The sequence below is a fragment of the Lissotriton vulgaris genome, chromosome 1_1, assembly GCF_964263255.1.
Source record: "Lissotriton vulgaris chromosome 1_1, aLisVul1.2, whole genome shotgun sequence".
Lineage (NCBI taxonomy): Eukaryota > Metazoa > Chordata > Amphibia > Caudata > Salamandridae > Lissotriton > Lissotriton vulgaris.
In genome coordinates this window covers 985,789,514-985,816,334 of record NC_141685.1, presented here as the reverse complement: position 1 = coordinate 985,816,334, position 26,821 = coordinate 985,789,514, and the positions used below count along the sequence as shown (strand labels likewise).

The window sequence follows — 26,821 nt, the reverse complement described above, 5'->3', positions numbered from 1 at the left end:
ATATGCATAATCCTCACCTCCGCGTCCTTAATAGAATTGAAACTTTCCTGTGTGATAACTAGGAAATTTCTCATTTTTACACTCACTGTCCTGAATTGGCACCCATGCCAGTTGGTCACACTAAATTTACCCTCGACGAGCCCTGGCCTTGGAAATTCCTCCGAACTTCTTCGACGAGCCCTGGCCTTGGAAATTCCTCCGAACTGCTAGCCTAGCTACTGCTCGACTAACGCAGGAAGAGATCGATTAGAAGGCATGGAACTAAGAACAAAAGACGGACTATGGAAGGGGCGGGACATCCTCCAGGTTTGGAGTCAGAAACTCGATGGAAATAGCGAAGCCATCTTGGAATGGTATTGCAAACGTTTTAAAGACAAATAAGTTAAAAAGCGAACAATAGAAAGTAAGTCAACTATTTTTTTTCTACCAAAGAATCAAGAATCCTGTACTTCCTCGTTTAATCCTCATAATTTGGAAAATAAAATATACATTCATATTTAATCGATACTGTTACACATGAGATTATAAAAAAACACCCGCACCTTACAAGATGGTGCAGTCACTGCTTGCTTATTCTAGAAGATGCAAGTTCTAAAATGACGCCGGTCTTAGCGAGAGGTGGGACTATCGAAAACAAGGAGGGGATGGAGGCGGGCGTACCTTGGAAAACACAGGGCGATTGAGCCAGAGCGAGAGAGATGCACAGGCAGAAACGCATCCCGTGCGGCGGTGGCGACGGAAGCCGGGTAGATGCTAACATCCCGGTAGTCGTGGAGTCCAACCACCTGGAACTTGGGCTGAGGTCCTAAAGGGGATCAGAGGACGTGGCCACCAAGACTGGGGTCCCCCGGGACAGAGGCACCAGCAGCCGTCACTCCTGGAACCATGGCTTCACTGGCCACGGTGAAGAGAAGCCGCAGCCTGGGGTACAATCCTGTGGGCACCTCGGAGAACACCAAGGGAGTCGAAAGTGAAGGCTCGGGTGAGTCACGGGGAGCAATAGGAGGTCGTGGTGGGGATAAACAAGTGTCATAGGTTGGGGGAATTGTTGTAGGTTATAGAGGAAATATATTGGGGAGTAACAGGCAAATGTGTGAGAACAGGTGAAAATTCCGAGGAAAACGAGGGAATTGGTGGGAAGAAATAAAAAAAATACCCCGTTGAATGGAGGGGAGCAAGAGACGAAAATCATGATAAACTGAGAGGAATAAAAGTCGCATATAGAGGGGTAAAATAACAGTAAATAGTCGGAAAAAAATTAGAGAAACAGGAAAAAATAGAGGGAGCATTTGGGAAGAAATAGATGGAATTGAGTGGAAATAGTGGAGGACAACAGTTGAGAATGTTGTGAAGCAGTAGAGGGAAAATAGTAGAGAGAAAAATGGATTGTTGGGGAAAACAAAAACTAGGAGGAAATAGTAGGAAATGGGGAGATATAAAGAAAAATAATATAGACCGACTTGAGGATATGGTGTGAAATTAGGAAAACTTGAGGAGGAGGGGACACTAGTAGGGTAAATGTACGGGGAACCTAGAGGGGTGTAGGGAAATCTGTTGGGAAGAAACCGAGTTGAAACTTGGGCAGAGACAGAGTGAGGTGGTGTTGGGGTAAAAACTAGGTGGAAATGATGGGGGAGAGGTTGGTGAATGTGTTGATGATAAATAGCAGCTAGAACCAAGGGGCATGGTGGGGAGAAATATGTTAGAAATGTTGGGGAGCGGTTCTTTATCTGTGGTCCGGTGACCAATTGGGGTCCGCAAAGCCTACCCAGGGGTCCATGACTGCTTAGAGAATGAAATAACATTAATAGATTAATAAAATGTGTATGTAAATACGTAAGAAAGAACCACAGGTATAGAGAAATTGGTGGGCAGGGTAAGTAGATAACATGTGGGTGAACTGGAAGAAAGGCCAGAAAGGTATGCATTGACATTTTTTAAATAAAGAAGGAAAATAAAGGCTACAAATATGGACTTGAAGCACAGCTGTTTCTGGCGTCGATTGACCCTGTCTTCCTGGGACATAATAGCCATTAATCAGTCATGCACGCTGAACGGCAAATTAGCTACACCGAACTTAAAAAAAAAGTGATGCGTCATTATATGAACAACAATGCACATTCCTGAGGGTGGAGCTGCCCATTCTCACCAAACGGGATTTTTGTAATTGAGTTAAAGCATTGTCTTGTACAAGTCACAAAACGTCATTTGTCTGTGGTGACTGGTAGAATCAAAACAAGTCTGTGTAATCACAGTTTTGGCATCGCAGGCATTTTTTTTTAACTCTGTGCTCAGCGTCTTGATTTCATAGAGCTCTTGCTCTAATGTTACTTAGTAGTACTACTAGCATCCGCTCTTGGCAGTGCTGCAGTCTTATAGCTTGCTTGCATTTGGCTTCCTGCACACATTATGAGGTAATACACTATGCTGTCACTTACCTCTTGATTTCTGTGACCATCTGATGGCAGATCCACTATCTAACCATTGTCTCAGCTCTTGGGATTTCAATAACCATCTGTTAGACATAACTCCGAGTATATAGTCAGTCTCTAGTCGCTGTTGGCATTTCAGTTAGCGGACGGCAGTACTGCATACAGTGCCACCTACCATTCTGTGTTCTGATATGTGTAAGTCTTGATTAGCCATATTGCAATTCTGACACGTTCTCAAAGCGGTTGTAATGTCTCTATTTGGTAAGTACTACTACTGTCCTGTAATTCTTTTTCAGCGCTCAAGATTTCTGATTCCCTTAGTAGGTGGCTGTATAACTTTCCTTTCGTCCTCGGACATATAATGTGATTCAGTTTTAGGTTGGCAGCAAACCTGTATTGTCTGGTTTTATCAGGTCTCATGAGCCTGTAACCCTTGGTTGTGATAATTGTTATTTTGTTTTTCGTGCATTTCTCCAATTTATTTTGTTTGGTTGACCGATCTGCTACAATGACGGTTTCAATAACTTTGTTAGGCTATGCAGTTATCCTTTCAAGTTCTTGAAGTTTTTGCAATTTCTGTAACGCTGTATTTGTGAGTGTTGTTACCTGCAGTCTCGCATTTTTGTCTGGTTTCGGTTACACTTTGACGGGCACTAATTTCATGTTATTCTTTCACATTATTTGGTAGATTCGCTATCCAGTCAGTTTCTTGCACTTCTTGGCAGGCAGCAATGATCTCATGTCCCTGGCCCTGTTTGCTAGTAATGCTCTCAATGCATGATCCAGTAGTTATCTTCTGCATGAGATGTAGTATAGATCACGTATGATACTCTGGCAGTTTCATTTTTAGGTCTCGACTGGCGTACACTGCGCAGCAGTGTCGCGCAGCTCGAGAAATTTTGTTTTCCAATACTGGGGTTGAACCTGCCTCTCTCTTCCATTGGCTAGCTCCATAAATGGAGGCTAGCCATTGGAAGAGAATAATGGCAATCATTCTCGGAGCAGATTCGTGGGCATTTGTTGTTTTAAGCCCCACCCTCTTTGTTTCGTCATGCAGAGGTGGGCCATTGTGGGTGTTTCCTTATTTTTTTTTTTTTCCGGGATGTTTGCGGTCGCCATTTTTTCATGGAGCTGGGGTGGGGGGGTGGGTTCACATATTGGCTTGTTTCTTTTACTTTGAAACAAGCTCGTTTCAGTTTTGCCCGGGGCAATTTCTCCCCGTCCCTTCCACCCCCCTCCCAGTCCGATGCCTTCTCGCTCGTCCGCTGCCCCCCCAGCCCCCTCCTGTCTTCAAATGCTCCTTTCTTCAACAAACTCTACAATATAAGTACCGCGCTGCAAAAACAGGATGGATAATTCACTCACCCCGATTTACATTTTTAAAAATATGTTGCAAAACTGACGAGGGCGTTATATACAGATTACCGAATCCTCCTGAGGCACAGCCGGGAGATAGCTTGTTGTTCACTAGAATTGCTCATTTTTAAAAACTGCACGTAATTGATTTTAAAAGCGCACTCTTTACCTGCCTGTCTCCCGCCTAGAAAGCATCCCCAGCAGCGGTTGCCACGCTGAGAGGGAGAGCTCGTGGGAGTCTTCGCAGGCGCCATCAGCCCCACGGAACGAGGGACACGCCCACTTAGAGGCCACGCCCCCCCCTCCGACCTATAATAATGTGTATGTACCGGAGGCGCAGCGGACGAGCGCAACGGGCGCGACGAATGCACGCCGAAGGCGCGCATAAGGCAAGCTCGTCTGCGCTCGTCCGTGCCGAGTCCAGGCCTAGGGCCAGTCCCCTTGCTCCTCACCCCTCAGTACCCCTGCATTATAGCCCTGACACCCTGCATAGTCTCAGGATATTCACCAGCAAGGGATGCCTACACAGATTCCAAGCTGACACCCTACCCCCTACCTGCCCCAACTGTAACCTCCACTTGAAGTCCAAAATAATGCCTGAACTGCTATATGACTACCGCATGTTCCTGTTGAACTGCCGCTCCCTCCCAAAACATAGGGTTGAAATTTCTCTCCTAATAGAGGAACTCTCACCGGACATACTGTTTTTGACAGAAACCTGGTTAACTCCTGATGCTGAGCCAGCGATTTTGGACGCTCTCCCCCCAGGCTTTCAAATCTCTCACCAAGACCGGCCTAAAGAGAGAGGAGGAGGTCTGGCGATAATTCATAAAGATCAATTTCGCTGCCGTGTAGCAACCGAATCCATCCCGGATTGCGAGAGCTTCACTTTCCATGTCGAACTCTCACCTAACAAATGCCTTTCCGGCACGCTCATTTACCGTCCTCCCGGCTCCCCGAATCAGTTCCACGTCTGCTTACCCTCAATCATAGCCGAACGCCTCAATCCCACGTCTAACTTCACCGTCTTAGGCGACTTTAATTTCCATTTCGACTCGGATTCAGACCACATAGCCACTACTTTAACAGAAGACCTGGCAGCTCTACAATTGACCCAAAGAGTTACCTCCCCTACCCATGTCAAGGGTCATTTGTTGGACCCGGTTTTTAGCAACTGTTTCGGCCTTATAACAGGACCACCCATCCACCTGCCTTGGACCGACCATTTTTTGATCCCTATCAGCTGGTCTGCACCGAAACCCTCTGAATCGACACCGATCACGAGACTCACAAGAGCTTGGTCCCACCTCGCAATCGATAAATGGACTAATATACTTGCCGAGAATCCCCCTCTGATCAAAGACAACCCTAACCTAGCAAATCTGGCTTATTCCAATTGGATCACTCAGTCTTTAGACGCGGCTCTTCCCCAAAAAAAATCACACTAAAACGACTTCAAAAAACTGCCCCATGGTATACTGAAGATCTTAGAGACAAGAAACGCCGCTGAAGGCAGTCTGAAAGAAGCTGGCGAGCTGACTACTCCTCAGATAAAAAAAAATCTCTATCGCGAAGCCATCAGGGAATACAAAATATTGATTAAAAACGGCCCAAGCCGCTTACTTTTCGGAGAAAATCTCCCTCGCTAAATCTAAACCTAAGGAAATTTTCCGAATCATTAAAAAACTGACCAAACAGTCCCCCTGTGATCAGGCGGATAAGTCCATCACCCATTGTAACGATGCCGCTGAATTCTTCCACCAGAAAATAAATACCATCTACTCTGCCTTTCCCCCGAACAACCTCGGCTCCTACTTGTCCCCACATGACTTCCATTCATCACTCACCCGCATTAACACACTTCCCCCCACTAGAGCTGGCTACTCTTGAGCCCTTAGCACGGAGTGTAAAATCTGGTTCCCCCAATGACCCAGCACCACCAGATATAATAATGGCAGCATCTCAAATCACTCTGCCCATAATTAAGGACATCTTAAACGCCTCCATTTCATCTGGTGTGGTCCCGACTGCCTGGAAGCAGGCCATGGTTAGAGCCCTAGTGAAGAAGCCCAACCTGGACCCCAATGATCTGAGTAACTATCGCCCCATATCCCTGCTCCCATGGATCAGCAAGATTCTGGAAAAATACATAAATAAACAACTAATTACCTTTCTGGAAGACCACCAACTACTGGACCCGACCCAGACGGGCTTCAGACCCAAGCATGGGACCGAGACCGCCCTCCTCATGGTCACTGAGGAAGCGAGAAAGATCTTGGATCAAGGAGGATCAGTGGCAGTGATCCTCCTTTATCTCAGTGCGGCCTTCGATACGGTCAGCCATGATACTCTGCTATATCGCATGTCCCAGGTTGGGATTGAAGACAAAGCCTTGTCTTGGTTCCAGTCCTTCCTTCAAGACAGATCCTTCTGTGTTTGAAGAAGAGTCTGTCTCTGCCAGCAGACCTTTGAAATGTGGAGTCCCTCAGGGATCATCTCTAAGCCCTGCACTTTTTAACCTGTACATGAGGCCACTGGCTGACGTCGTCCGCCCGTATGGGATTAAGATCATTTCCTACGCGGACGACACGCAGCTGGTGGTCTCCATGACTCAGGAAGCCGCTCCTGGCGGGCTTAGAGAGTGCCTTGAGGAAGTGAAGACCTGGATGTCCCTTTCTTCGTTAAAACTGAATGGGGACAAAACTGAGCTGATGCTCCTGGGCTCCCCAGACCCCAGTATTCCTCCCTCTTTGTGGCCACCCAGTCTGGGCCCCCCACCCACTCCCAAAAACAGCATCAAAAGCCTTGGAGTGTGGCTGGACAGATCCCTGTCCTTTAATATACAGTCCACAAAACTTTCAGCCACTTGCTTTGGCATCATGAAGATGCTGAAAAGAATCCTCCCCCTCCTTCCCTGGGATGCCAAACAAACTGCCGTACAAGGCTTAATTCAATCACGACTCGGCTTCAACAATATACTTTATCTTGGCGCCCCCGAATCTACCCTCAGAAGGCTCCATATAGTCCAAAACCGTGCAGCGCGCATTCTACTAGACCTCCCCCGCAGACAGTCAGTGAGAGCAGGCTTGATTACCCTCCACTGGCTACCGGTGCGACAGAGGGTCCTGTTTAAAGCCATGTGCACTGCGCACCAGGCCTTCTGGAACACTGGCCCCAAAATTACTCAAGACTTAATTACCCATTATGTGCCCAACAGAAGCCTCCGCTCCAGTCAAACATTTCTCGCAAAAACCCCCAAAATAAAAAGATCCAGATCCGGAGGCAGGACCTTCTCATACAACGGTGCCAGGGCCTGGATCGCCCTCCCACTGCACCTTAGAGCTAATCCCAACCTCTCAACCTTCCGTAGACAACTAAAGACCTATTTATTTCATCCAGTCTAGTTAATTTCACCCCTAAATTCTCTTTCGGGGCCTGCTGTAGGTATTCGGTTCTCCTAGCGCTTGGACGCCTCCGGGCAGCAATTCGCGCTATACAAATGTACATCCTATCCTATCCTATTTACCGATATCATTTGTAAGAACAAGTTATCACGTTCTGAATATGAACAAGTTCCTTGCATCGTCAAAAAACAGACCGAGCCCTGGATTCGAATAGCCTTTGTGTGCTGCACGGATTAAGTGCGTGGCAGCAGAGCTGTGCGCACTAGCGTGAATCCAGGACGGGTTTTCCGACAGGCTGTGCCTCGTCAGGAACTTCATGCAGCCTCTCCCTGCCAGAGCCGAGGACACGCAGCCGCGGCGGGGCTGGAGGGCAGCGGCATACGCAGCGTCTCTGTGGTAACCGCGCGAAGCTCCAGGTAACACTGGCGGCGGTGAGTCCAGTGCACCGCCCGCAGCTGGCGGGGCACAAGGCTTCCTCGCCCCTCCAAGGTAAGGGAACAACATGATGTGCAATGCGCATGTTTCAACAAAATAAACTGCTCAAAATGTGTGCCTGAAGTAGCGGTGAGCAGACATTAGGTGCAATGTAGTATGTCCTGGAAATCGAATATGTAGTGTTAGTTCGGTGTGTCCCTGCCCTGCAGCCACAGGCATTCAGTAGTTTGTAGTCTGCGGCTCGCGTGTTCGTATCACGAAGTGTGTGAATGCGTCTTTTGGGGCTGTTGCATAGTGTGGCGTTAAGTTACGTAATATTTGCCAAATTGCAAAGGCGAGTGAAATAATTCATTTTATGGTGCTCGCCGTGCACGTGATTTAATATGTGATATTTATTATCACTGCGTTGAGCTTTTGGCGATTTAGTACAACTGGTATGAGGTGTCATGTGACCTCTGAGGAGCTCACTGTGCAAGTTTCAGGTGGACTGTATGAAGTATTTTCCCTGTAAATGCATACAATAGCCCTGTCCCTCGTTCCTGCCTAAGGATTATTTAAAGGACCTCAGTTCGAGGACATAAATGCCCCATAAAGAGTGTTTGTTCTCAGAGCAGTGTCTGTGTGTGGCTCTGTGTGTGGCTCTGTGTGTGTGTGGCTCTGCGTGTGTGTGTGTGGCTCTGCGTGTGTGTGTGTGTGGCTCTGTGTGTGTGTGTGTGGCTCTGTGTGTGTGTGTGTGGCTCTGTGTGTGTGTGTGGCTCTGTGTGTGTGTGTGGCTCTGTGTGTGTGTCAACATTGATGTCCTTGATAGAATGAAAGTATTTCACTGAAAAAATAAGTGCCATTTTGAGATTTTTCCTATTGTTTATATCAGACTCCGACCCTTTATACATGTACCTGTTTTAATTGACCTAGGTCAAGGAGTTCTCAGGGTCTACCCCGTTGTAACTCACTACTCTGTGTGTGTGTGGCTCTGTGTGTGTGTGCAAATGCAATAGGTCTCGCATTTGCGAGAGATTAAGCTATTGGCATTGTAAATGACAATGCCATTTATTTATCTGTTTTCAAAACCAACACATAAATAAAAATATTGTCATTTACAATGCTAATAGCTCTAACTTTTGCAAAGGCGAGACCGTTGCATTGTAAATGCTTTATGTATTTGAGTGCTGCTTTCTTCTCGAGTTCTCATCACTTTTGCATTTTGTAGCACGTTGGTAGCAGTTTTGTTATCCTGCCATCTTCGAGATCACACAATTTCTGTTGGGCTTGGCTGGTGGTAATGCTATCCAGTGACGTTCTTGTAGCTCTTAATTTCTGTATTTTGTGTATGGTAGCTCTACCTTGTCTGTTTTTCAGCTGAAAGGGATTTCTGTATTTGTTTGGCAGTGCTGCTATCTTGTTAAGTTCTCAGGAGCCATGTAATTTTTGGTACATTGGGTTAAACGTTTTGTTGTTCTGCTGTCTCATTGGTATTGTGAGTTCTGTAACACGTGGCTTGTAGTAATACTAGTCTCAATGTGTGTATGAAGGAAAATGTTTCAGTTCTACTGGGAAATGCATTTTAAAATGACTCCCATAAGATACATCAGATGGGGGGGGGGGGTCTAAAAAAAACCCAAAAAACAGCATTGGTGATTTTACCTTGCAGCATGATTTATAAGTATGTGCATATCGTGGTTGCATTGTCATGCTTGCATTGTTGGCAATCACTGGTGAATTAGCGCACGTCTATATCCTAATTGGCAGCAGGGATACATTATGATGTGCTGCATTACAATTCTGTGCATGGACCCAAATAGTGATAACAGTGATGCATGTAATCCCGGCTAGGATGGGACCCCTTAAGCACCAAATTTAATTACCTATGCAGCTTTGCACCCCACAAAAGAGGAATAAACTTCTCTTAGCAGCCAGCCAAGACTGAATAATACGCAAGTGTGTTTGTCCTCCAAAACTTTGCCCAGGAGCTAAATGTGCAACATTTTTTGTTATGAGTCTAATATGGCACTTCTTCAAAACTATTAAAAAAAAACATGCTCCTTAACCTGCTACTGTTTAGATCGTGTGGTTGTGGCACCAAGAGCCTGCGTGCAGTTTTCTTGACCAGATTAGTTTGGGCAAGACAAAAAATGGCTGCAGGTGGACATGGTACACTGCAGCAGTGAGTATAAGAATGTATTTTCTCCTGCTGTTGCATAGGAAACTGCTGGTAAGATGGATCAGAGACATCAAACACAGTATTAGAAGTTTTTGATTTCTGTCCATCTCAAATTTCTTTCCCATGTCTCTTCCAGATGCTGGTGGACATTCCAGTTGTCCTACTCTGTTTCATTCCTCTGCTTTAGAACCCTGATCCTTTCGGGGAGTCTTCCGCTGGCACCTTGGTAGGTGTCGGTCTCCCTGGGCTAACCTTCAGCAGAGTTTGTCAGACTCATTGCAAGTTTGTGGTACACCTGGAGCAATGAAATGTGCAAGTCTGCATGGTCAACCTTATCACACTAGTGTTAGGAACCAAACTCTGGCCCATTTACGGTAGCTATATCCATCATTGCTAATTTCTTAAGCAGTGTAGTCACTTCAAGCAGGTCTTACAGAACCATCACGACTCACAGGTCTGCAACATCTCTGAATCACAATCATAATGGTGGTCAGTCTGGTGGCAAACACTGGTTAATATGCAGATTGCTTCAGGAATTAGGATGAGTAGGCCTCCTTTATATATATATATATATATATTTTTTCTTTGGGATGCAGCGTTGAAAATCTTGGCCTGGTAACTGATACCGCATTTGCCTTATTGCTTTTCACTGTTTTCCTCAGATTTGTACAAACTACAATTTCACAAGTTCCCAGATTAACACTTGGAGGACAAAGCATGGCTCCCGGCTTTTCTTCTTGTTGCAATTTTTTTTCTTTCTCTTTCTACACAAGTTTTGATAAGAAGTTGCTCCAAGAAAGAGGAAGGACTGGCTTTCCTATGGCTATTTATAGGTAATAATACATCTATATTATATTGCTAGGTAATCCTTCTCCAGTATTTTCATGTTATTTTTATTCTTTATCTGAATGTTTTAATTTTGGCTGCCCTTAGCAAAAACAAAGTAGCGAGAAAGTGATGTATCATACTCACGTTAGTGTCATTATTAGAGTTAGGGCTTTACTAGAATAACAACTTGAAAAATCCCAGTTTTCTAGCATGTACCAGTTATGGTGTTCTTGTGCCCTGTGGTTGGTGTCAGCTAGTTTAAAACATAACTGTCTCTTCCGTTGAAAATCGGAAAACCAGCAGATTTCATACATTCATCTGTGCATTGTACTTAATCCAAAAGAATCAATTTTTTTTCTTGCTTTGTAGGGGTTTCATTTCATATATCATGTATGATTTTTTCACCTGTGTGTGAAAGAAATAGTTTCTTTCTTGTCCCAATAGTGTTAGTTTATAACCTGAGACATATTGCAAGACTTGTAAGTTTTTTATGCCATTCAGATTGGTTTGAAGACAGGCTATGGACGCTTACTTTGTTCAATTCGTGTTTTCATATCCATATATTTGATACAGAAACCATAACGATTGCATATTTTTTAGGCAGTGGGGATCTAGAGCAGCAATTCTTAACGTGCCTTCTGTGGACCCCAGTGAATCACTACTTGAAGCTTAGGATGCCAGTCTAAGCGTTATCTGTGATTTGAACCTCTAAAAAATACACAAAAGACAGAAAAAAGTAAACGTCATACAAATACACATAGTATTAAATATTTAATTTCCAATACATAAAATAAATTGTTATTTCAAAGGGAATGTTGGAGCTTTTTTAAATGTTGTTTTCTTTCTGAACGATGAAACCAGATGTTGAACTTTAGCAATACGCTTTGTCTTTTTTCTCCTAATATATGCTCTTTTTAGGTCTCGCCTAGCGTTGCATTGCATGCGTTGCTCACTCTGCGAGATCTATTGCCGTCGGGTTGCTTTCGGAAGTGGGATGGAAGCTCCACCCATGCTTTTGATTGGCGTGCGTCACACTTTATGCTGAACGCTCGCTTTTCATTGCAAGTGAGGCTTGTTTATTCTCTCCCTGTCTCCTTTTCGGCTCGCCCACCCGGACTGGACATTTTGCTCGCTCATGGCGTCTCTTTTGCTCGCGCACATCGTCTCTTCTGCATGGCGACAAGAAAACCTCGCCCCCAATAGGGACAAGGTCCGCGATTACATAATTTATATATTCCAGCGCTGACTGTCACCTTATTTCACGGTGCTGTAAATATAAACTTTTAAAAAGCAACTTCGCAAATAGACTTGAAAGTGTATAAACTTGAAAAGTGCAATACCTTGCTCCTTTCACACTAAGTATAATGGCGCTTTTAATTTAAATGTAGCTCTTAGTGGCGACGTATTACCATTTCCAAGCGCTCGCAGTGTTGATAAACCAGGGCAGTGAGGCACAGTAAAACTCTAGCATGCTGCGCCCATGCAGACCTCCTATCATTTCTCCCCCAGCATCCAGCCCTCGTTGAGTCAAAGAGGTGCTGGCGTCTCCGGGAGACGGTCATCGCAGGCACCCACTCGCCCCCCCACCACCACCACCACCACTGCACGCGGTGTCTGTGCACATTCAGGGACCAGTGGAGATTTCCCCTGAAACCGGTTCCTGGTCCACCTCTCCACGACTCTTTCTGACTCCCTTTCCTCTTTCGTCCCATGGAGAGGAGAAAATACAAACTTGAAGGAGGGCAGAAGCCCGCTCCCTGCCTGGATGGACTATACCATCCAGGCATCATGTGGCCCCAGTGCCTGGATTGTTACTGAACAATACTGCAGTCTTGACCTGCAAGGATGGGCGACACAAGTCCTCAGGGCTGCCGGCCGCACCCAGCACATTTCTACTGTCCTAGTTAGGACGTAGTTTAAAAGTTTATGGTCATAGAGCACGATTACCCGGGTGGGCAGTGATTATTCTGAGGCATTCACCTGTCACCTCAGTGCCCACTCCGGTCCTAGTTCAAGGCGTCAGTGGGGACACTAGCCAAGCACACCCATGTCTGATACCCCTCTCTTGTTGTTTCTAACTGCTTCTCACTATCCCCTTCCTGCAAGTGAGGTTTGTGGCTTTTTAGGTATTGGTTTTGACAGTGCAGCTATATAGTATAAGAGTCCAATACACACATGGTGGGCCTTAGGTCCGCCTCGTTCAACCTTTGCTTCCCTCACACATCGTTCATGTTTATTACAGTTAATTAAAACCATTTCTTCTAATACCATAAAATGATTACACAAAATTCATTGATTTTCAGGGCAAAATAATGCCAGTTAATGCATTTAAGTGCAAACAAATATAAAATAATGTACATATGAAGCTCCTTTAGAATTATTTAAACGGAGTGCACTAGGAAAAAAAGATAAAATCACTAGCAGTGAAGTCTAATAAAATAAGGAATGTTACGTAAAATGCATGCAATCATTGCAGTGCCGCACTGTAAATGTCACACTTTGTATGGCCCATAGAAAAAAAAAGCTTTTGCACTTCTATAGGTCTCGCATGTGCGAGAGTTTAAGCTATTGGCATTGCAAATGACAATGCCTTTTATTTATGTTTAAAAACTAACACATGAATAGAAGGCATTGTCATTCACAATGCCAATAGCTAAAACTCTTGCAAATTCGAGACCTACTGCATTGCAATTGCTTGTTTGCCATAGCATTACCAGTGCTTTCAAATGAGGTCACCAATTGTCTGTGCTAGATTCTGTTTACTTGCCTTGCTGTACTGTCATGAATCAAGCTAAGGATACCAACTTATTTTTGAGGTTCGGTGATTATATTGTGAACAGTTCTTGGCCAAATAAGTTTTGATGTTTTTATTGCAGATGGAAGATTTATGCTGTCCAATCCATTTCAAAGCTTTCTTGCAATTTGATTAAGCTTGGGATGCCTGGCCAGTTTTGAGGTGTTTACTGGACATGATTGTTGTGTTGTGTCCGAGTCTCTGAACCTGTCTCACCGTTCGGCTTTCTTGTGTAAACAAAGAATGGTTTGTTCTTTGTAATTGCACGTGTTTCAAGATTGATTTTCTTTATTTTCTAATGTTTTTTCAATATTTATTTTATCTGCATCGTTTGTGCTGTTTCTGGAAGGTTACAGTTTTTTTTTTGTAAACTGTATTTTTATTGCAGATATATAGTAAACATACAGACAGTTATTTCGAGTGTCTCATCAAGTAGCAATGACCTACACCAGTTGTAAAACAAGTTTTACACAGCCGTGTAACCCGCATCCCGGAGGTCGGGCGGCAATAGCTAGTAAACACCGGACCAGGAAATCGTACAAGGAAACAATGACATCTGCTCGACAGAACGATCTAGTATCTGCTTTTCCGTTTCTCCCCCACCCCTGACCCCAACAAAGAACTGGCCCTACTGCCCAAATGAATTTCTTTTTAACCAAACAGATCATTATTGAGTCTGTGTAGCACCTCACAGTCACGCTTCATACGTTCCCCCATCGCGCTGATGCTCAATAATGCAGCGTCTCAACATCCCCAACTAAGAAAGCCCTATCCATCTCTCCCACCACCCCCACTACCCCCACCCCTCCTTGTCAGTGTGCCCTCTACTGTCTCTCTCGTGACATACTATAGACCTCCATAAGAAAGCGGGCGACTCCTCCTGAGCTTCTCCAAGTTCGGCCCCTCGGCCAAGCGGGAGTCCAGGCGCTGCCCCAATCCGCGCACGTTACCCCTTCCATCCTCCATCTCGTTCGCCCCATGCCGTCAATCTCGCCTGCTGCAGGTTACGCGGTCTAGCATGCCACATCCTCAACCAATGTCCCCGCTCTCTCCCCCTCTGTCGCCCCCTCCTGGCTCGCCGGCACGTCAACCTCATCATCCCCATCAGCTTCTGACAGTGCCTGTAGGTCCACCACTAGCGCGCTCCATGCCCTGGCCGCATCTAGCGCTTTATCATTAGCAGCGCGTCTGGCTAATTGTAATCTAAGTGTCCCTTCACTAGTCGCCCATTGCTGGAAACACTCCCGCCACCTCAGGAAGCTGGGTCCCCCCCCTAGATTTCCAGTGCAGTGTGAGCTCCCTTTTGGCCAGGATTAACCCCAGGTCGAAGAACTTACTGGTAATTTTCGTGGCTGGAGTATGTGGAAACCAGAGTAAAAGGCAGGCCCCCATGTCCGTATCGATCTGTCGTTCCGTGACCTCATTCAAGCAAAACATAACATCAGCCCAGTATGTGCCAAGCCCCGCGCATGCCCAGAACATATGCCCAAAATCAGCACCCTCCGTATTGCAGCGAGGACATACCGAGTGCGCGCCTCCAAAGACCCGTTGGATCTTGGCCGGCGTCCAATACGCCCTATGTAGAGTGAAGTATTGGACCAGTTGGAACCTAACATTGCGCGTGCCCTTCCAGGCCCTACGTACAAGCTGGGGCCAGGTCGTCTCTGGTATCGGCCGACCGATGTCACCCTCCCAGCGCTCCCGCAACCTATCCAGGGGGGGCGGCCCATCCAGCGCCAATCTCCGGTATAGGCAGGGGATAGCCTTATGAGCGCCATCTGCCATCACAACGTACTGGCAGCCCAACGACGTGGGAGGTTCTACCAGCCCCATCCTCCAGCGTTTCTGAATCCCAGTCACTAGAGCCGCATGGAGCAAAAAGTCACCCCTCGGCAGATCGAAGGCCTCCTGTAGGTCGCGGAACGACAGCAGGGCACCGTCCCCATACAAGTCCCCTATCATGTGGACCCCGAGATCCTCCCAGGTGGCCAGCGCCGACCAGTCCCCACCATGCGGGAGGGCAGTACACATGCCCAGGGGGATCTCCGGCGCATAAGGAGTGTGACATCCCGCCCGTTTTTGGCTACGAAGCCAGCACTGGCGAAGGGTGCGCTCCTCCAATGTCAGCTGATCCAACCGAAGCCCCTGCTGGAGCACGATGAAGGACAGGACGTGTCGTTGTATAATCCGACCCTGCGGGCCGTCCGGGCCTCTAAACTCCCGCGCCACAGCCATCGTGAGCCACTGTAGCTGCGCCGCCAGGTAATACCACTCAAAATCCGGTACCGCCAGGCCGCCCTCCTCCCGGGACCTGAGCAAGGTGTTCAAAGCTACACGTCTCCTGCCAGAGCCCCAGATAAACCCTATCACCATCGACCGCAGCATCCGAAAAAAAGAGAGCGGGATCCACACCGGCAGCGCGCGGAAAAAATAAAGCAGGCGTGGTAGGGCCACCATCTTCAGCAGCGCTATCCGACCGGCCACAGACAATGGGAGAGTGTGCCAAAATCCCATGCTGCCTCTAATACCCCTCAGGGCTCTGCCCACATTCCCTTCATATAGGTGCGAGTGGGTATGATAAATGTAGACTCCGAGGTATGGCAGGCACTCCGATTCCCAGCGCAAACCCCCGAGCTCCGCAGGCTGGATGCAACGGGGAGTCAAGGGGAATAGACAGGTCTTAAGCCAGTTAACCTGCAGCCCCGACAATTCGCCAAACTCACGGAGCAAGGCCCGCGCACCCCGCACCTTAGCCTCCACATCAGCCAAGTACATCAGGAGATCGTCGGCATACAAGGAGATATAATGCGACACCCCGCGCAGGGACACCCCCTCATAATGCCGTCCCCGTCGAGCCTGTGCTGCCAAAGGTTCAATCGCCAAAGCGAAGAGGAGCGGGGACAAAGAGCAACCCTGTCGGGTGCCTCGTTCCACCGGGCATGCCGCAGATATTGAGCGGCCCGTGCGGACCCTAGCAGTGGCAGACTCATACAGCAGCTGCGTCCAGCGGACGAAACCGTCCCCTAACCCGAACCGAAGAAGCACGCAGAACAGATATGGCCACTCCACACTATCGAATGCCTTTTCGATGTCTACCGAGAGCACGGCCGCGTCCTGGGGGCCCTCCCCCTCAACTTCCATGACCCGTATCAGGCGCCGTATACACGTCGAGGTGTTCCGTGTGGGGATGAAGCCCAACTGGTCCAGGTGTACCAGAGAGCACATATGGACAGATAATCGTGTGGCCAGGATCCTGCTCAACACCTTATAGTCCACGGTGAGCATCGAGAGCGGGCGATATGCCGTTCTAGCCGTAGGAAGCCCGCCTTTCTTCAATAACGGCACTATAATCGCCTCCCTCGTCGACACTGGTAACCTGCCCCGATCCCACGCCTCCCCATACACCTGATGTAGTTGAGGCGCTAGGAGGTCAATATATGCGGCGTAAAACTCCACCGGGAGTCCGTCACCCCCTGGCGTTTTCTTTCTGGCCATGTGCTCAACCGCCGTTCTGATCTCCTCCAGGGTGATAGCTGCACCCAGCGCGGTTCCCTGCTCCGAGTTTAGCCGTGGTAACTGCGCTTCATCGAGGAAGGCATCCAATCCAGCCGGTAACGCCGACAATCTGCTCCGATAGAGTTCCGAGTAATAAGCTGGGAACTGGGCATTGGTTTCCTGTTGCGAATAAACCAAGTCCCCGGCCGGTGTGGTCAGCGATAGTATTGGCATACCCCTAGATTGAGGGTTGGCCAGCCACGCCAACAGCGAACCGACCCGGTCCCTCTCAGCGTGTGCTCGGACCATGTACTCCCGATAATCATGGCAGCGGAGCCTCTCCACTTGGACGGCAACTCGCTCCCTAGCAGCCAACACTTCCTCCTTATTGCCCCCCTCCACGTGGCTATCCTTCTCCACCTGCCGCAGTGAGGTCTCCTCCCGCGCTACATCAGCCAACAGTGACCTACGTACCCCCGCCGAGGACGAGAGGCACGCGCCCCGCACCACCACCTTAAAGGCGTCCCACTCGATCGCTCTAGTGGTCGCGGTACCCGTGTTCTCTTGAAAGTAACGCTCAACGCACTCTTGCACCTCTGCGTGAAATATTGGGTCTTCCAGTGCCAGCGGGTTCAGCCGCCACGTGGGGATCGGTTGCCGCTGTCTGGACCAGAGGACCGTAAGTAAGCAAGGGTTGTGGTCCGAGATGGTCCTCGCCAGGTATTCACTGCTGCGTGTGAGTTCCTGGGCCCCAGCCGTACAAAGAAAAGTGTCAAGGCGCACGTGTAGATCATGTGGCGTGGAGTAGAACGAATAATCCCTATCGACGGGGTGATGCGTCCGCCAGGCGTCTAAAAGCCCCCACTGCTCTTGCCAGTTCCTCCGAGCCTTGGCCACCCTGCGCACCACCGATTGAGCCAGCGGAGGGTGGGAACGATCTATCTCCACATCCACCACTGAGTTAAAGTCCCCCCCCATGTACACCGTGCCCACCAGCATAGTCGCCAACCTCCTCGACAGCGTAGAGAAGAACGCGGCCTGGTCAAAGTTTGGAACATAAACACTGCAGAGCGTAACATCCCGGCCATCCAGTCGCCCTAGTACTGCCACAAACCTCCCATCTGAATCCACCCTCGTCGTCATGGGCTGAAAGGGGACACCTGCTCGCACCCAAATCAACACCCCCCCTAGCATGAGCAGAATAGGTAGTATAGAAGAGTTGCCCCCTCCATCGCCGCTGCAGCGCTTGCCCCTCTGCCAGTGTTAAGTGCGTTTCCTGCAGAAAAGCTACCTGAACCCCCCTGCGCACCAGGTATGCATGCACCTTGTATCTCTTCCTCATGGAGTTGAGCCCCCGCACATTCCAGGTAACACATTTCAGTTCCAATCTAGCCGCCATCAATAGGTCTATAGCGAAGTCCAGTCCCTGACAGCCCTGTCGGCACACTGACAATCCCCTGCAACAGCCCCAACCAACCCCCAACCCACACACCCCCAGAACAGGCGCCAAACAATTTTTACCCATCCAAACCTTACCCCCGCTAACGAGGGAAACTCTGGGAACTACCAGAGACTCACAAGTTATGTGAGATCGAGGAGGTGACTCCACACGAGCCGGCCGGATAGCCAGAGACCCACCACACCGTGAGAAGCCGATCCCGACTAAGAATAGACCTCCCCCCTCCCCCCCAGCAGCACCACCGACCCATTGATTGTACCAGGGTCTCCTCGCGCTCCAGCAACACCCCAGTAGGACAGGTGACAGCGGCCTTCCTAGCGCCCCAGGCAGCAAGACCCCATCAACCCCGGTAATGTCTCCCCCCACAGGCTGAGCCCACCTCCTTACTGTCCTTCACTCAGCCTCCTGGAGATCATTCGTCCATCAGTCCATCGGCAGTCTGCGGAGTGACCTGAGGCAACTCCTCAGGGTCCTTCTCCGAGCCCCCATCCGAACCTCCACGCTCCGCTTCATCAGAGCCCAACCGGGAGCCCGAGTCCACCGCCGGGGCCTCCGTCACCACTCCAGAGATGATCGACACCGCCTGAAGGGCGGCCTGCCTCTCCAGTTCAGTCTGCGACGCCGATGGGGACCGCCTGTTCTGCTCTCGCCTCCGGTTGCGCTTGCTCCTACGCGGTTTCGGTCGGGCCTCCGCCCAGGTACCCGTGCCATCCTTGCCCGCTCTGTACCGTTCCAACCACTGCCAAGCGTCGTCTGGCGTGTCGCAGAACGTCGCCACTCCATCTACCAGCACCTTCAAGCGCGCCGGGAACAGCAAAGAGTACTGCACCCCCTCGTCGCGGAGAGCCCTCTTAACAGCGACGAAGGAGAAGCGGCAGCGTTGGACCTCCTGGGAATAATCGGGAAATAGAGACACGGATGCGTTGTCCACCTTGTACGGGCCATCCGACCTGGCGTGCCGCAGGATAATGTCCCGGTCCCTGAAATGTAGCAGCCGGGCTATCACTGGTCGGGGGGGGCGGCCCGGGGCCGGAGGTCGAGCCGGAACCCTATGAGCTCTTTCCAGTGTATAGAAGTGCGTCAGGCCCTCAGGGACCACCACATCTCGCAGCCAGTTCTCCAGATATGAGACCATGTCGCCCCCTTCGACATTTTCGGGTAGACCTACCACGCAAATGTTATTGCGCCTGTTGCGCCCTTCTGCGTCAGCCGCTCTCTTCTCCAGTTGCCGCACCCTGCGCGTTAGATCCTCCAATGCAGCGTCCGATGTTCTCTGGGCCGGTTCCAGCGTCTCTAGCACCAGCTCCGCTGCCTTGACTCGATCAGCGAGCTTGTCGTGGTCCGCCTTCAGGAGGCCAAGGCCTGTGGAGACCTGAGCGATGTCCTGTCGTAGCGCCTCTCTTGTGTCCCCTATGGCCTTGAGGATCTGGTCCATCTGTTGCTGTTGTAGCCCTGTAGCCTGGCCATCCGTCAGCCGCTGGTCATGGGCCTCAAGAGAATCTTCAGACTGGTCCGGTGGTGCCGTGCCCACTCCCTTCCGTGGTTTTCCCATGTCGCACCACCGGTTCTCGCACTTATGCCAATCGCCAAGAGCCTGTCACGGGGTGTGCTCCGGTTGGCAATGGGGGCCGCCGCCCCTCAAGTCGGTCTGAGCAAAGAGCCGGAACTGCGTCCACAAGATCGCTCCGGGTGGCGCCGTCCGGCCTCAGGTACCCGGTGCTCCAATGGGGGCTCCCACTCGCTAGGCCCCACGTCCGTCAATGAGGCCCACCAGTGATGCTAGGCCACCCCGGCCCCTCTGTGAGAACCAGGATACCCAGATGGCAGATCTAGGGGGAGCGCCAACGCGCCCTCAGGTCCTCACCCGTGCACAGGAGGGCCACGCCGGGGGGCCAGAAGTTCTCCCAAGTCCAGGGACCCGTGGCGTAGACACCAAGACGTCACCAACCGTGTCTGCACTGGGCCAAGGGCAGGGCCCCTCTCCGTCCGATCCTGGGCAAACCGCAAATCCAATGGCCTCTAGTCTTCCAGCATGGCTATTGAGGCCCCAGCAGGCCAGGCGCCACTCCCCTCTCACAGCTCCGAGGTGTCTCTGCTCCCCAGTCGGGGTCCGTGGTTCCGGTGCACCAAACAAGGCAGACCGGCGCTCCCGGGTAGCTGCCCCGCCGGGTCCGCCGTATGATGGGCCCCCTTCCGGGACCACTCCACTCCGCCGCCCGGAGGTGATGACGCCACAGCCCCCCCTCGTCGGGATCTCCGGTCGTTACCGCTGGTCAGTACGGGACCACCAGTACGCGGTCCCCAGCGCCGGGCGCCCGCGTCAATCCCCGCCAATGGGCCGTGTCCCGGTCTGCTCCGATCCCTGGCCCTCCACATAGGCCGGGTCCCCAGTCGACCCCTCAGCAATCGAGGTCGGGGATCAGTGGGCCGCAGCGGGCCCTCTGCAAAATGGCCAACCGCCGCAGTCCGGGCTCCGTTTCAGTGGCCGCCTGCAGACAGCCGCGGGTCCCCTCTCTTGTTCGGCCGATGCCGAGGTGCTCCACGTCGGTCAGGAACCACGCCGGGTCAGTGGTGCCGCCGGGGAGGTTCTCGGTCAGGATAAATACCGAGATCAGCCCGGAGCTCGGGGCTCAGGCGACCATGCTCGGCGGAGTCAAAGCCACGCCCCCCTTCTGGAAGGTTACAGTTAACTTGATTTTGTGTTTTTTGTCTTTTGGTTTTAGTGCTTGCTTACAGGTTATTTTAGTTCTTCTTTCTTGAATCTCTTGTAGGATTTATGGAGTAATTCCGCCCTGTTTAAACTTCTACAACATTTCGCTTTTACATTGTTCAAACAGTGCCGTTCTGAAGCAATTAATGGAACTTGTTGTAGTTGCCTGTATGGTTGATACTTATTTTGTGATTGCTGTGAACACTTCTGGGTGATATGTAATGTATTTCGTTTTGGGTATATAGATCCAAAGTTGATGCTTTTAGGGACATATTGTAGTATATAAAAATGTATCTCTGGTCTTGAAAGTGTGACTGTCAATTTAGTTGAGAAGTGTTCTTCTTTCAGAAAGTCGGGAAAATCAGATAATTCTTCCAGTATGCCGATACACATTGCCAGCATGTCATCTACACAAAACCCCCACTCATTTAGTATATGTTTCAGTTTATGGTTTTGTAATATATATAATAGTATTTCAAGTAATGCACTTGGATATTTGTTGGTGTTGTTGCTGCTCATCGCTGTTCCAATTGTTTGTAGCTAAGGTTTTAACATTTAAATTGTAATAATCATTAAATAGTTGTAATGGCAGTATAGGACGGTTTAATTCCCAGATGTTTTTGAAGTATGCATGCAGTAGCTTGTAAGTCATCTGTGTTTGGACTTGAACCATATAAGTTTGTTGTCAAACTTTCAGTGCTGCTGATTGAGATAGCTGTCAGATTACGTCTGTAGTATCTTCGATTAGGGTTGTTATGATTTTCAAGATTTTCTTTTAGGTCTGGTTTTGTCAAAGACACTTTAACTTTAGTAAAGTTATAGCAGCTATGACTTCTAATGAAAGTGAAATAGTTTCATCCAGAAATTGACTTAAGAACTGCTCTTCTAGTCCTCATACTCTGGATTGCTGCAACTCCCTGTTCCATGGCCTCCAGACTCCACACTTGCACCCCTTAAGGACATCCTGCTCTCTGCCAGGGCCTGAAGAAATATGATCCCATCTCCTCAATGCTGAAGTTACTCAGTTGACTCCCATTGCCTGCCAACACCATCTTCAAAACTAGCGGTATCATTTACAAATCCTTTACGATCAGCACCCCTGCATATCTTGCAGCTAAGCTCACCATATCTGATGGTTCTCGGCACTCTTGCAGCCAGGACACAATCAGACTGCATACAAAGAAATGTAGAAAAGAAAAAAATAACAAGGCAGCAGGCGTTTTCCATCTATGCAGGATCTGAAACAACATCCCCATATCCATTGGGACTGCTCCAATTTAGGAACAATTTTAAGACTCGCCTCTTTAAAGAACACTACATCACAATGCATTGACCATCAAGAATCCAGCCATGTGGCTTTTTACTTGTTCACTTTATGCTTGTGTTTAACCATGTACAGTTCTCCATTGTCTTTTGTTTAGGTGTGCTCTATAGAAATACCATATACCTACATTTATAAATAATATACTTCGGGATAGGGGATTTCAGTCGGCTTTTTTTCATCCACTTGTCTGTTCTGTCATTTTCATTTTTGAGCCACCTACTAGAGCATACAGCATGGAGAACTGGGTGATCCCACTTCAGCCATTTGCATAACCCCACTTCAGCCATTTGCATAACTCACTGTGAGTGACTGCATTCTCTTCTTGCATAATGTACAGTTATGCAGAAAAAGGACTTCCACATAGTGCCAGTGATTACTGGTCTGTTATGTGCTTTTCAAAATCATTCTGCAATATCCTATTTTAAGGTCTGGCGTTTGTTAATGCCTTTTGCTTTTTATTGAATTATAATATACTTTAAAGGAGCTTTAACCCATTCTTCTTCATCTATCGGTCTGTTCCTCTGTCAGACAATTATTTTCTTTCTGTTATACACAATTCATCATGGAGAAAGGGTAATCCCACGTCATCCATTGTATACCTTCACCAAGACTGTATTCTACTATTGTAAAATATACTCATCTGTACAAAAAAGTAGTGCATTTTTGTGGTATGGATCACTGCGGCAATGAGTGCTTTCTCATTAGAGAGAAATGGCTTTTAGCCTATACTCAGTGGTGTTAATTGTTTAGGCACTTACAGCAGTGTGGCTGCTGTGCAGCATGGCTGAAAGTTAAAGAAAAAAAAGTATATGCCGTGGCCAGTGCTGACGCGCCATGACACTTTTTAGGTTTCGCACTGCGATCGTCGCTGCGAAACTCTATTGTGATCGTTTCTGCTTTCAAGGAGTCAAGAGACAAGTGATGTGCACGTGCGCGTTAACGGATCAGGTCACGCGCGCTTCCTGTCTCCCATGGCTCCTTGGAAGCAGACTCATACGCACGCACACACACACACACACATACAGACAGACCCCCCCCACCGCCGCGCATACACACACTCACACACACACACACATAGAGACCCCCGCCGCCGGTATACACACACGCACACGCACACGCACACACACATAGAGAACCCCCAGTGATCTTGGGCAATACACTTTCTTGACCCGTGTATTAGCACTCAACTGCCAAGATGGGGAAAACTTAGAAACTGCAGCACTCTCTTCAGTTTTCCATAACAATGTTTGTAAATAAACCAGTACAAGGCTACCGTCTAGGGTAATGGTTGTTGACATGCAAAGAACAGTTTAGTGCAATATCAGTAAGTTTTCTCTAATCAACGATATATCCCTCCAAGATCAACCTACGGTCTAGCTATTCTTTAATTAAAGTATCTGTGGTGGTAGCAATTACGGTGACATCCGTCCGTTACTTACACGGACAGCCGACAAATTCAGCTTTACATCAGTCTCCTCTTCCGATCATTTGACGAACATTTGTCTGTAATGTTAGCACTTCCGGGTCACATTCCAACCAATCCCACGATTGAACGTATTTTGGGAGTCTGGAAGTGGTCGGTAACTGCTAGGCTTGTAAGGTAATCTAGGATTCGCGAGCTAGGGACACCCCTGCCAATCGTAGTGAGCCAATCAGAATTTCGAAGTGTTGATTGGCTGTGAAGTCTGCGTGTGCTTTTGTCGTTATACAGGCAACGGGTGGTAATAATCGTGTCAGACGCGAGTTAGTTTTAGTTGTACCTCGGCTCGAGATAAGCTGTCCTTTCTAGGATAGCTAGCTATCAAACGGGTGAGGCAAGGATAGGCTGCTGCTGGTTTGGAATGAGGGGACTCAGTGGAGGGAGAGGAAGCAAAGTGGAGTAGCCCTGCAGGATTTGCAAGTGAGCGGTGGTTGGATGTAATGGGGCGCTTATGACAGTCTTAGAAGTCAATTTGAGCTTTTTTGTGAGGATCAGAACTTGCGTGACATCCATTCGTGATGAGCCGGGACTCAGTAGATTACCGGGTGACCGTTTAAGGAACACCTTTTAATCCTAGGGTGACCGCCTATCGTATTTTGTACAGACGCTCTAGTATCATGGTACTGTGCCCTTTAAGGCTAAAAGTGCCCATACCGTTACCGTTGTGTATCCGGATAGGAGGCTCAGATTATGCTTGAATCTCATTAGCAGCCGGTAATAAACTATTCCTTAAACAAAATTGCTCCATTTTCTGTGAGACTGTTGTGCCTAACCACATATTTGAAAATTCTAAAACCTATATTTGGGCACTACGCTGTTCTTTCTCATAGCTGCCAAGGTTTCAGATTGATATGTGTGACATTTTCATAATTTGAGTTTAATTATGAGTGACATTTCAACGAGTGACACTTTCCAGGGAGCACAAATCAAGCAATGAAGATGAGAGAAACATATACATTTCAGAAATGACACCCATTTGAGCAACAAGAAACTCTTAAGATCTTACAACTGCTGGGAAGCACCAGAAATGGAAAAACGCTAATCTGAGACACACTGCGTGACTGCAGTAATCAGTAACCAAGGACATGCAGGCACTGCTGCTGCTCAGAAGATGATCTGATCATTCCTGTCTCCCATGGCTCCTTGGAAGCAGACTCATACCCGCGCACACACACACACATACAGACAGACCGCCGCCGCGCATACACACACTCTCACACACACACACACACACACACACATAGAGAACCTCCCCCACCGCCGCGCATACACACATGCACACACACACATAGAGAACCCCTCACCCCCCGCAGCCGCGCATACACACACGCATGCACACACACACACACACACATACATACAGAACCCCCCCGGCGCTTACACACACACATCCTCTACCTCGGCTCGGCGTGTCTTCTCATCACAGCTTGCGCAGGGACAGCCAACGTGCACGCGCACGGCGACGGCGTCTCCTGCGCTACAACCGTGGTTTCGGTTTCGCGGCCTAACCTTGCCATTGGCTGTACTGCTGCCAACCGGCACTTGAATCGCTGCAGAGCAATTACGCAGCTTTGTCCCTGCTTCTTGAAGAGTTTCCCAAATAGTGCTTTGCTTTAGTTGAACTACTGAACTCCCGCCATACTCTAGAAATCTGGTAGTAAATCTGGAGCACTGCAACAGTCGCCGCAAAATAAGTTCACGCTTCTTCTCCGCGGACGCTGGGTGCCCTTGACACAACCCGTGGCCTCGTCTCTCCCGGTGCCCGGGCTCCTTTCTACCCCAGGGTGCTTGGCAGCAGCGGGGCCTCACCCGCTATCCCATGTGCCAACCTCATCTCTGTGGGACACCAAAACTCCAGTCCGAAACCAACCGGCCTAATCTCTGCCCCTCCATGAGACCGGTATTGTGCGCTGAGTTTCAGCGCCTCCCCTCACATTTTTTTCTCTTTAAAACTGTTTGTTTTCCATTTTTTCTTGGCTCAGAGCCAGGTGCTGCCTTTTTGAGTTTCAAAGAATGCAGACTTTTTCGGCGCCAGTTGAGTTGTCATTTTACTCATTTATTACACTTCACCTGATCATACAGTGGACACATTGTTAGATGAACACCATGTCAATCTGACCTCCCCCCCTGCTTTGATAGAGGTTTGTGCTCCCGTATTTCTTTTACGTTAAATGGGGCGAGTTTAGCGATTCAAAGGAGAATACCACAGGTGAAGGCATCACGCGCATCTATTTTTCCACAAATGGTTCTGGGAGATTTTGATGCGAGGCCTCCTCTGATTAGTGTTTTTATATTTACAATATCCCGGTTATGTAAAAAAAAAAACAGGCATATTTGTAGAATATAAAACCACTTTTCAAGAGGCACCATAACACCCGCACGTCCCTTGGGTGCCCCAGGGTGGGGGGGTGGGCGTACAGGGGCCGGAGAAATCTGTGACCGGAAGTTGGAAGCAGCGCTCACTCCACTTCCTGGCACAGGTTCTAATTTACTGTGACTGTGGCTCTTTCTACAGTCTGCCCCGGCGTCACTGCACCTGCTACACAGATAACTATGTCCTTGTGAATTATCGGGGCAGCGGCTGACGTGCCTCTGTTCCAGCACAGAACACACCTGGTTGTGGTTCGCCCAGAGAGCAGACCGCCACCTGCCCCACCCCCACTCAAGCTAATTAGGTCAGAATAATTGTGCAGCTACAGATTAAGATGCTCATTCTGACTCCAATGAAAACAAGCATTTACAATGCAATAGGTCTCGCATTGACACAAGTCTGAGCTATTAACATTGTAAATAACAATGACTTTTATTTATGTTTAAAAACATTTTTTTTTTAAAAAAGGCATTATTTGCAATGTCAATAGCTCAAACTCACGTCAATGCGAAACCTATTGCATTGTAAATGCTTGTTTTTCTAACTTTCGGCTGCGCTGCTCTACAACATAGCTA

The 26,821-nt window shown here is 48.7% G+C and overlaps 1 protein-coding gene across 2 annotated transcripts in view; it reads left to right on the top strand.

The window, feature by feature from the left end:
• Positions 1-663: 663 nt before the first annotated feature.
• The window catches only part of MCOLN1 (mucolipin TRP cation channel 1), a 209,339-nt gene continuing 183,181 nt past the window's right edge, over positions 664-26,821 (top strand). Inside the window, exon 1 of one of the 2 annotated variants that reach the window (XM_086960614.1) lies at positions 664-982. In XM_086960614.1, coding sequence (XP_086816740.1) covers positions 886-982 — 97 coding nt within the window. In that variant the 5' untranslated portion in view covers positions 664-885. The remainder of the gene's footprint in view (positions 983-26,821) is intronic. The other variant, XM_086960622.1, reaches the window with a different exon arrangement.